This window comes from Coregonus lavaretus (genome assembly GCF_964263955.1).
Source record: "Coregonus lavaretus genome assembly, chromosome: 2".
NCBI lineage: Eukaryota > Metazoa > Chordata > Actinopteri > Salmoniformes > Salmonidae > Coregonus > Coregonus lavaretus.
The window spans coordinates 52,834,439-52,846,122 of record NC_139989.1 but is presented as its reverse complement, the minus strand read 5'-3'; the positions used below and the strand labels follow the sequence as shown (position 1 = coordinate 52,846,122).

The window sequence follows — 11,684 nt, the reverse complement described above, 5'->3', positions numbered from 1 at the left end:
CTTCTATCAGTGCAAAGTTAAAATCTACTTTAGATTCTTATGACTCCACTCTCTAGGAAGGCAGTGGTCAATGATTGCAGCCATTTTGGAGTATATACTCTCTCTGTTCCTTTTCACTCCCCCCATCTGTTCAAGATGGCGCAGACGAACATGGTAGGTGTTTTTCTCAAATTTTCTTACTCTGTTTGTTTTGTGCATTACTTCGTACACACGCTGGGTACTCCTGAATTCCCGGAGACGGCGGAACAATGGTCTAGCCTTTCAGGTGGTGCGCCGGGTAGCCTGGGATTCATACCGGAGAGAAGGAAACGAAGCCGCCGACGTAGTGAGATTGACATGCCAGGCGACCCGTCCTCCATTACCGATACATACTACTCGCCAATGTTCAATTATTAGTGAATAAACTTGACGAACTCAGAGCGAGGATATCCTTCCAGAGGGACATCAGATTCTGCAACATAATCTGTTTTTCTGAGACAACGGCTTTCCTCTGACATCCAAACAGATTATATAAAACCAGCAGGCTTTACAGTTCATCGTGCAGATAGGAAGCTGGTTATTTTACTATCAACACATTGACTGTCCAACTCACAGAAATTCCACTCTTGACCAATGATACACGCCTTTTCGACAAGGTTATAAGGCCCTCTGCCATCCTCTTTTCGGCAAATCTGACCACGACTCCATTTTGCTCCTCCCCACCTACAAACAAAGACTCAAGAGGGAAGTTCCGGTGGTCAGGTCTGTACAACGTTGGTTTTGACCAATCAGAATCCATGCTCCAAGACTGGTTTGATCACATGGACTGGAATATGTTCCAGGGAGCCTCTGGGGATAACATCAATAAATACGCTGGATTCATATTTTTTTTAAATAAATGATCTGATACCGATGGTATCTTTCAAACTTACCCGAATCAAAAACCGTGGATTGATGGCAGCCTTGTCGGGAAACTGAAATAAAGAGAGGCAGCTTATGAACACGGCAAGGTGACCGGGGACAATTGTATGGTTAAACAGCACAAATACGACATATGCAGATCGATCAAGATCAAGGACATGAGGCATATGTGTCAGGGGCTTCTAACTATCACGGATTACAAAAAGAAAGCTAGTTACGTTGCGGACACCTACGCCGCCCTACCTGACAAGCTAAAAACCATTTTCTCACGCTTTGAGCATAACAACTCTGAGCTGCCGAGAAGAGCCCCTGAGGACAACGAGGGCTATGTGCTTACGGTCTCCACGGTGGACGTGTAAGTCATTCAAGCATGTTAACCCTCGCAAAGCTGCAGGCCCAGACGGCATCCCTAGCCACACCCTCAGAGCATGTGCAGACCAGCTAGCTGTTGTGTTTTCTGACATTTTCAATTTATCTCTAGCTCAGGCCGTTATCGCCACCTGCTTCAAGATGTCCACTATCATCCCCATGGCCAAGAAAGGGAAAGTAACTGAACTGAATAACTTCCAACCCGTAGCACTCACTTCCGTCATCATGAAGTGCTTGGAGAGGCTAGTCAAAGACCACATCACCTCCTCCCTTCCCGACACACTCAACCCTCAACAATTCACCCAACAGATCCACGGACAATGAAAATGCCATTGCACTGCACACCTGGACAAAAGGAATTTATTTCTGAAGATGCTGTTAATTGACTACAGCTCAGCCTTCAATACCATATTGCCCTCTAAGCTCAGCACAAAGCTCACGGCCCTGATACTGAACTCCTCCCTATGCAACTGGGTCCTGGACTTCCTGACGGGCCGCCCCCAGGTGGTGAAGGTAGGCAACATTACCTACATCACACTGATCCTCAACATGGGGGCCTCACAAGGGTGCGTCCTCAGTCCCCTCCTGTACTTCCTGTATACCCACGACTGCATGGTCTCACACAGTTTCAACTCCATCCTCAAGTTCGCTGTTGACACAACAATAGTAGGCCTGATTACCAACAACGACGAGACAGCCTACAGGGAGGAGGTAGGCACTCTGACGGCATGGTGCCAGGGAAACAACCTCTCCCTCAATGTCAGCAAAACAAAGGATTTTGGACTTCAGGAGGAACCAGGCTGGGCGGCGTACCATTCTCATCAACGGGTCCGCCATGGAGACGGTCAAAAACTTAAAGTTCCTCGGCATACACATCTCCGAGGAGCTGAAATGCTCAAACCACACGGACACCGTGGTGAAGATGGCAAGACAGCAACTCTTCAACCTCAAGAGACTGAAGAAATTCGGTCTCTCCCAGTGTTCTACAGGAGCACCATCGAGAGCATAATGTTAGGCTGCACCACAGCCTGGTACGGTAACTCCACCGACACTGACCGCAAGGCTCTACAGAGGGTGGTACGCTCAGTCGTACGCACCATTGGGTGCACACTGCCTGCCCTCTAAGACATCCAGAACACCAGGTGTCACAGGAAGGCCAAGAAGATCATCAGGGACCTCAGCCACCTGAGCCACGACCTATTCTCCCCACTTCCATCACTGAGACGCAGGCAGTATAGGAGCTTCATGGCAAAAACTGTCAGATTGGCCAGTAGCTTCTACCCCCAGACCTACAGGCTGATGAATAGCCACCGTTAGGCAGCTACCAGCTCTTCACTTTTTCTCTTCCCTGTTTTTCCCTCCGTCTGGCTAACCAGAATCGTTTGTATAGATACAAATAGCATATGTGAATAGTTTAGCAGGCTATCTGTCACGCCCTGACGTATGGAACTCTAGTATGTTGAGTCAGGGTGTGGAATTCTATGTGATGCATTATATATTTGTGATCTAGGTATTGTGTTTCTATGTTTGGCCGGGTGTGATTCCCAATCAGAGACAGCTGTCGCTCATTGGGGATCATACTTAAGTAGCCTGTTTGCCTACCTTAGTTGTGGGATCTTGTTCCGTGTTTAGGCTTGTATGTGTATAGCCTGAGGACTTCACGTTATGTTGTTTCTTGTTTTGTTTAATGTTTATTTGATTTAATAAACATGTTCGCATACCACGCTGCACCTTGGTCTGACCCGTCTCTCAATGTTCGTGACACTATCTCTCTTTCTGCATATGTTTATTTTTTTATTTTAAGTCATTTAGCAGACGCTCTTATCCAGAGCGACTTACAGGAGCAATTAGGGTTAGGTGCCTTGCTCAAGGGCACATTAACAGATTTTTCACCTAGTCGGCTCGGGGATTAGAACCAGCAACCTTTCGGTTACTGGCACAACGCTCTTACCCACTAAGCTACCTGCCGCCCTGTCTGTCTTTCTTTGATGGGTGTTTTGAAGGAGTTAGGCAACGGAGGGTAAATCACAGAATGCAGAGTTTATTCCGGAATACAGAGTTATGCAGAATAGCGTCAAACAGTCCAGTGAGCAAAACAGGTGCACTGGAACAAAACAGGCACACAGGGAAAATATATCCCGGCAATACAAAACACACGGAGCTCAACCGAGCTAGTCTCTCCTCACATTAAACAATCACCCACAAGGACAAGGGGGCAGAGGGAACACTTATACATGTACTAATGAGGGGATATGAACCAGGTGTGTGTAATAGACAAGACAAAACAAATGGAATGATGAGATGTGATGCGGCAGTGGCTAGAAGGCCGGTGACGACAAACGCCGAAGCCTGCCCGAACAAGGACTGCTTCTCTTTATGCCATCTAGCCTGGTTGACCCAGCATTCTTTTTCATCCATCAGTCATAAACTCAATAGTGGCTGTATGTATGCTGCTGAGAAGACTGTCTATAGGTGGGAACTGTAGAAACTGTAACACTTTATTTGGATAGTCCATCTGTAGATCCTCTATGGACTATCTACAGACTATCAGTAACATTTCAACTAACCATCTACTAACCCTAGCCCTAGCCCTAACCCTGACCTTAATCCTTATCCTAACCCTTACCCTTATTCTAAACCTAACCCTAACCCTAACCGTAACCTTAGCAAGCAGTTGCTTATCAACAGATAGTTTGTTGATAGTATGACCATCTGTAGACCATCTACCAACTATCCGGACTATCCAAATAAAGTGTGACCAAACTCTGCTTCTGCCTGGTATTAGCAACAACGGCACCCGAAGGAACACATGCAGTACAATATCTTCTTGAGCATACAGTACACAGTAAAAGTACCAAACAGTTTGATAATAAACTCTTTCAATATACTCTACAAATAGTAAAACATACACGCACACAAACACACACACGTGCGCATGCACACACACACACACACACACACATACACACAAACACACACACACACAGAGGGACATGGACACCCTCTCAAATGGTTATTGTGCTAATATGTTTTTAATGTCTTTGGGATGTGATCGACATCTCTAATTAGTTTTTGTCTAAGCTGTGTGCTTACGTGGACCAGGGACATCAAAGCTGTAGAAATAGCATTTCTCATTAACCAGCCTTTCCCTCTCATTTATTTTTCTGGGCCTAAGTTGCCAGTGTGTCCACAAGAGTGTTTTTTTAGCCGCTGCTTGTGAGGTTGTGAAGAGGAGTTATGAAGAGGAGAAAGTATGAAAATGTATGCTCTGAATAAGAGCGTCTGTTAAATGACTAAAATGTAATTGTAAAATGAGAAAGATAATGGGCTTGTGCACCGACATTTTCTCTGCTGTTTGTGTATAAAACTACAGTGGTTCATCGTCAATAGAGACATCTAGCTATAGATCTCCTCTTGAGTCAATGGTTTTGTACTGTACTGTAGCATCATACCCCCCACTGGGCACAGACCTCAACTTCAACATCTATTCCACGTTGGTTCAATGTAATTTATTTTTTTTATTTTATTTTTTTTTATTATTATTTTTATTTCACCTTTATTTAACCAGGTAAGCCAGTTGAGAACAGGTTCTCATTTACAACTGCGACCTGGCCAAGATAAAGCAAAGTAGTGCAATAAAAACAACACAGAGTTACATATGGGGTAAAAAAAAACATAAAGTCAGAAATACAACAGAAAATATATATACAGTGTGTGCAAATGTAGCAAGTTATGGAGGTAAGGCAATAAATAGGCTATAGTGCAGAATAATTACAATAGTATTAACACTGGAATGCTAGATGTGCAAGAGATTATGTGCAAATAGAGATACTGGGGTGCAAAAGAGCAAAATAAATAACAATATAGGGATGAGGTAGTTGGGTGGGCTAATTTCAGATGGGCTGTGTACAGGTGCAGTGATCGGTAAGGTGCTCTGACAACTGATGCTTAAAGTTATTGAGGGAGATAAGAGTCTCCAGCTTCAGAGATTTATTTTTTTGAAATGATGTGGAAACAAATTTGATTCAACCTGTGTGTGCCCAGTGGGCCATGTTTTTGTGTGTGATCTATGGTATCCTAAAGACCCACAGGTGTTTCTCTCCGTGAAACTACTCCTATCTTTACAATATGTTATCCATTTGTAACATCACCACATTAAATGCAAAATTAAATGATATAGAATGAAATGTTATGCATGCATTCATAGGAAGAAAAACTTTATGTATAGGGTCATGTGATTAGGAAGGTGAGAGCAAAATGGGCGCCGTGTGAGAAACAATTAAGGAAATGTTTGTTCGAAAACTTCTGAATTAAATAGTGAAGTGATTGTTCTGTCAACATGTTTGGATTATCTGCCTGGAAAAAATGAATTATTGGACTCACTCACAAAATATCTGTTTACATCTGATCTGGTCCCCCTCAAAGAAACGCCAAAGCGAGAAGGTCAGGCGTCCTGGTTCGACTTAGACGCAGAGAAAATCGTCCAGCACTTGGCAAATGTTCAGTCACATAATAAGATGGATGAGCTCAGAAGGACGGTATCCTTTCAATGAGACACGAGAAACTATAATATCATGTGCTTCACAGAGACATGGCTGTCTGACTCGTTTCCCCCCTCAGCTACTCAACTCGATCGATTCTCCATGCACCAGCAAGATTGAACAATGGACTCAGGGAAATCCAAAGGAGGAAGGTTGTGATTCTTTGTCAACAACAATTGGTGCGCGGCTTCAGTGTGGAAAAAATCTCAACCTTGTCCTGGAATACCTGATAGTTAAATGCAGACCCTTTTACCTTCCAAGAGAAGTCTCATCTATTATCATCACCACTGTCCCACCACAGGCCAACACCACCTTGGCACACAAGGAACTGTACAGGGCTTTAAGCAAATAGGAAACCACACATCCAGAGGCTGTGCTTATTGTTGCTGGTGACTTTAACTCTGGAAATCTCAGATTAGTTCTTCCTACATTTTACCAGCACAATACTTTTGGACAACCTCTACACGAAACACAAACACGTGTACAAGGCCCTCCCTCTACCTCCCTTTGGCAAATCCGACCATGATTCTATCCTTCTGCTTCCTGTTTACAAACAGAAGCTCAAGTGAGAGGAGAAAGTGATGCGCTTAGTGCAAAAATGGTCTGAGGAAGCGGATGCAATGCTACAGGACTGTTTTGCTAGCGCAGACTGGAATATGTTCCGGGACTAATCCGACAGTATCGACGTGTTTACAACAACAGTTACAGGTTTCATCAGGAAGTGCATCGACGATGTCGTCCCCACAGTGACTATGCGCTCGTACCCTAACCAAATGTCACGGGTTAATGGTGAGTTTCACACTGTGCTAAAAGCTAGAGCTACCACATTTAACTCAAGTCAAGGACAGGACACGGACGCACACAGGAAGTCCTGCAATGACACCCGTTGAGCCATCAAACATGCAAAAGGAAAATACAGAAGTAAGATTGAATCCTATTACAACGGCTCAGACGCTCGTCGCATGTGGCAAGGTTTGCAGACTATTGCGAATTACAAAGGAAGACCCAGCCGTGAGTTGCCCAATGATGCCTCCCTCTCAGACGAGCTAAATTACTTCTATGCTCGCTTCGAGGTGAACACCACAGAGCCTTGCATGAGAGCCCCTGCTGTTCCGGATGACTGTGTGATTGCGCTCTATGTGGCTGACATGAGTAAGACTTTTAAACAGGTTAACACTCGCAAGGCCACGGGACAAGACGGAATACCAGGCCGAGTCCTCAAAGCATCCGCAGACCAGCTGGCAAGTGTCTTAACAGAAATGTTCAATCTCTGCTTGTCCCGGTCTGAAATCCCAACATGTTTCAAGCTGACCACCATTGTTCCTGTTCCCAAGAACTCTAGAGTAACCTGCCTAAATGACTATCACCCTGTAGCACTCACATCTGTAATCATGAAGTGCTTTGAAAGGCTGGTCATGGCACACATCAACACCATCATCCCAGATACCCTGGACCCACTCTAATTATCATGCCGACCCAATCTCGAATGCACTTCACACTGCTCTCTCCCACCTGGACAAGAGGAATACCTATGTGAAAGTGCTGTTCATTGACGACAGCTCAGCATTCAACACCAGAGTCCCACCCTGGGACTGAACACCTCCCTCGGCAACTGGATCCTGGACTTCCTGACGGGCCGACCCCAGGTGGTGAGGGTAGGCAACATCACCTCCGCCACACTGACCCTCAACACCAGGGCCCCCCAGGGTTGTGTGCTTAGTCCCCTCCTATCCTCCCTGTTCACCCATGACCCCATGGCCACGCACAAGTCCAACACCATCATCAAGTTTGCTGACTATACGATGTCAGCAAACAGGGAGGAGGTGTCAGAGACCTGGCAGTGTGGTGTCAAGACAATAATATCTCCCTTAATGTCAGCTTCAGCATCAGCCTTTATGTACATATCTACTTCAAATACCTTGTACCCCTGCACATTGATCTAGTACTGGTACTCCCTGTATATAGCTTCATTCTTGTGTATTTTATTCCTCTTGTGTTACAATTATATATTTTTTACTCTGCATTGTTCTCAAGGGCTCGTAAGCAAGCATTTCATGGTAAAGTCTACACCAGTTGTATTCAGCGCATGTGACAATTATTTTTGTTTTTAGATTCTTAATTTGTTGATTATTGAGTTAACCTTTTTTCTTTTTTTAAAGAACTGAATTGAATTGTTTTTTGGATGTTGGATCTCAAGGACATTTTATACTTTTTTGGTTGGACAGAATCTCATTTAGATTTTGTGACCTTTGAACTCTGGATTATTGAGTGAAATTACAATTTACTTTTAAATTGCTTTGATTGCTGGCTATATTCAATACAGAAAGCCTTATTGCATACAATTTTGAGTTTGTTTTAGATTTATCTTGCTAGTGCTCTACTGCTGCCATTTTATTACTAATCAAAGCTTTCATCTGATGCTTTAAATATGCTTTCCCACTGGGCACAGACGTCAATTAAAGATCTACTCCACATTGGTTCAACGTAATTTCATAGAAATTTCTGCGTACTGCTTGCCATATTGCAGAAAGAGGTTAAACGATATGCTGCACGGTTCCAAATTCTTGTTTTATATATCATATCTGTCCAGGAAGGGCCAGGTGATTGTTATATATTTTACAATACAGATCACTTGGGGAATAGCCTACTGAACTGTGTGTCCTGCTGATAAAGACACAGATTATGAAGGATGTGACCCAGCATAATATGAATTGGTTATGAAGACAATTGTTCAATTACTGTAAGTGCACCTGTTTACCACTGGTACATTATGTACGTTCTTCAACCTCCAAACTCTGTTTCCCACCCTGCTATCTAAGCAGAACTGTTGCACTATAGCTGCAGCTAAACCCAAAACACAAACATACATTTACATTTACATTTACGTCATTTAGCAGACGCTCTTATCCAGAGCGACTTACAAATAGGTGCATTCACCTTATAGCCAGTGGGATCACCACTTTACAATGTTTTTTTTAAATGTTTTTTTTTCTTTTTTATCTTTTTTTTAATTGTTATTTTTTTGTATTTTTTGTATTTATTTATTTATTTTTTAAGGGGGGGGGGGGGGGTAGAAGGATTACTTTGTCCTATCCCAGGTATTCCTTAAAGAGGTGGGGTTTCAAATGTCTCCGGAAGGTGGTGAGTGAATCCGCTGTCCTGGCGTCGTGAGGGAGCTTGTTCCACCATTGGGGTGCCAGAGCAGCGAACAGTTTTGACTGGGCTGAGCGGGAACTATGCTTCCGCAGAGGTAGGGGAGCCAGCAGGCCAGAGGTGGATGAACGCAATGCCCTCGTTTGTGTGTAGGGACTGATCAGAGCCTGAAGGTACGGAGGTGCCGTTCCCCTCACAGCTCCGTAGGCAAGCACCATGGTCTTGTAGCAGATGCAAGCTTCAACTGGAAGCCAGTGGAGTGTGCGGAGGAGCGGGGTGACGTGAGAGAACTTGGGAAGGTTGAACACCAGACGGGCTGCGGCATTCTGGATGAGTTGTAGGGGTTTAATGGCACAGGCAGGGAGCCCAGCCAACAGCGAGTTGCAGTAATCCAGACGGGAGATGACAAGTGCCTGGATTAGGACCTGTGCCGCTTCCTGTGTAAGGCAGGGTCGTACTCTCCGAATGTTGTAGAGCATGAACCTACAGGATCGGGTCACCACCTTGATGTTAGCGGAGAACGACAGGGTGTTGTCCAGGGTCACGCCAAGGCTCTTCGCACTCTGGGAGGAGGACACAACGGAGTTGTCAACCGTGATGGCGAGATCATGGAACAGGCAGTCCTTCCCCGGGAGGAAGAGCAGCTCCGTCTTGCCAAGGGTCAGCTTGAGGTGGTGATCCATCATCCATACTGATATGTCTGCCAGACATGTAGAGATGCGATTCGCCAACCTGGTTATCAGAAGGGGGAAAGGAGAAGATTAGTTGTGTGTCGTCAGCGTAGCAATGATAGGAGAGGCCATGTGAGGATATGACAGAGCCAAGTGACTTGGTGTATAGCGAGAACAGGAGAGGGCCTAGAACTGAGCCCTGGGGGACACCAGTGGTGAGAGCACGTGGTGCGGAGACAGCTTCTCGCCACGCCACTTGGTAGGAGCGACCGGTCAGGTAGGACGCAATCCAAGAGTGAGCCGCGCCGGAGATGCCCAGCTCGGAGAGGGTGGAGAGGAGGATCTGATGGTTCACAGTATCAAAGGCAGCAGACAGGTCTAGAAGGACAAGAGCAGAGGAGAGAGAGTTAGCTTTAGCAGTGCGGAGAGCCTCCGTGACACAAAGAAGAGCAGTCTCAGTTGAATGACCAGTCTTGAAACCTGACTGGTTTGGATCAAGAAGGTCAGATTGAGAGAGATAGCAAGATAGTTGGCTAAAGACGGCACGCTCAATAGTTTTGGAGAGAAAAGAAAGAAGGGATACTGGTCTGTAGTTGTTGACATCAGAGGGATCGAGTGTTGGTTTTTTGAGAAGGGGTGCAACTCTCGCTCTCTTGAAGACGGAAGGGACATAGCCAGCGGTCAAGGATGAGTTGATCAGCGAGGTGAGGTAAGGGAGAATGTCACCGGAGATGGTCTGGAGAAGAGAGGAGGGGATAGGGTCAAGCGGGCAGGTTGTTGGGCGGCCTGCCGTCACAAGTCGCAAGATTTTATCTGGAGAGAGAGGGGAGAAATAAGTCAAAGCATAGGGTAGGGCAGTGTGAGCAGGACCAGCAGTGTCATTTGACTTAACAAACGAGGATCGGATGTCGTCAATCTTCTTTTCAAAATGGTTGACGAAGTCATCCACAGAGAGGGAGGAGGGGGGGGGGGGGGGGGATTCAGCAGGGAGGAGAATGTGGCAAAGAGCTTCCTAGGGTTAGAGGCAGATGCTTGGAATTTAGAGTGGTAGAAAGTGGCCTTAGCAGCAGAAACAGATGAAGAAAATGTAGAGAGGAGGGAGTGAAAAGATGCCAGGTCTGCAGGGAGTCTAGTTTTCTTCCATTTCCGCTCAGCTGCCCGGAGCTCTGTTCTGTGAGCTCACAATGAGTCATCAAGCCACGGAGCTGGAGGGGAGGACCGAGCCGGCCGGGAGGATAGGGGACATAGAGAGTCAAAGGATGCAGAAAGGGAGGAGAGGAGGGTTGAGGAGGCAGAATCAGGAGATTGGAGGGAGAAGGATTGAGCAGAGGGAAGAGATGATAGGATGGAAGAGGAGAGAGTAGCAGGAGAGAGAGAGCGAAGGTTGCGACGGCGCATTACCATCTGTGTAGGGGCAGAGTGAGTAGTGTTGGAGGAGAGGGAGAGAGAAAAGGATACAAAGTAGTGGTCGGAGACATGGAGGGGAGTTGCAGTGAGATTAGTAGAACAACAGCATCTAGTAAAGATGAGGTCAAGCGTATTGCCTGCCTTGTGAGTAGGGGGGGACGGTGAGAGGGTGAGGTCAAAAGAGGAGAGGAGTGGAAAGAAGGAGGCAGAGAGAATTAGTCAAATGTAGACGTAGGGAGGTTGAAATCCCCCAGAACTGTGAGGGGTGAGCCATCCTCAGGAAAGGAACTTATCAAGGCGTCAAGCTCATTGATGAACTCTCCAAGGGAACCTGGAGGGCAATAGATGACAAGGATATTAAGCTTAAATGGGCTAGTGACTGTGACAGCATGGAATTCAAATGAGGAGATAGACAGATGGGTCAGGGGAAACATTTAGAATGTCCACTTGGGAGAGATGAGGATTCCTGTGCCACCACCCCGCTGACCAGATGCTCTCGGGGTATGCGAGAACACATGGTCAGACGAGGAGAGAGCAGTAGGAGTAGCAGTGTTTTCAGTGGTAATCCATGTTTCCGTCAGCGCCAAGAAGTCGAGGGACAGGAGGGTAGCATAGGCTGAGATTAACTCTGCCTTGTTGGCAG

The 11,684-nt window shown here is 45.9% G+C and overlaps 1 protein-coding gene across 1 annotated transcript in view; it reads left to right on the top strand.

Annotated features, from left to right (window-relative positions):
* Nucleotides 1-1,058: 1,058 nt before the first annotated feature.
* LOC311139621 (adhesion G protein-coupled receptor L1-like) overlaps nt 1,059-11,684 on the top strand; it is a gene marked incomplete at both ends in the record, with an annotated part of 96,769 nt that continues 86,143 nt past the window's right edge. Inside the window, 3 exons of the mRNA XM_084174532.1 lie at nt 1,059-1,255; nt 2,059-2,237; nt 6,852-7,051. Of these exons, the coding sequence (XP_084030658.1) occupies nt 1,059-1,255; nt 2,059-2,237; nt 6,852-7,051 (576 nt within the window). The remainder of the gene's footprint in view (nt 1,256-2,058; nt 2,238-6,851; nt 7,052-11,684) is intronic.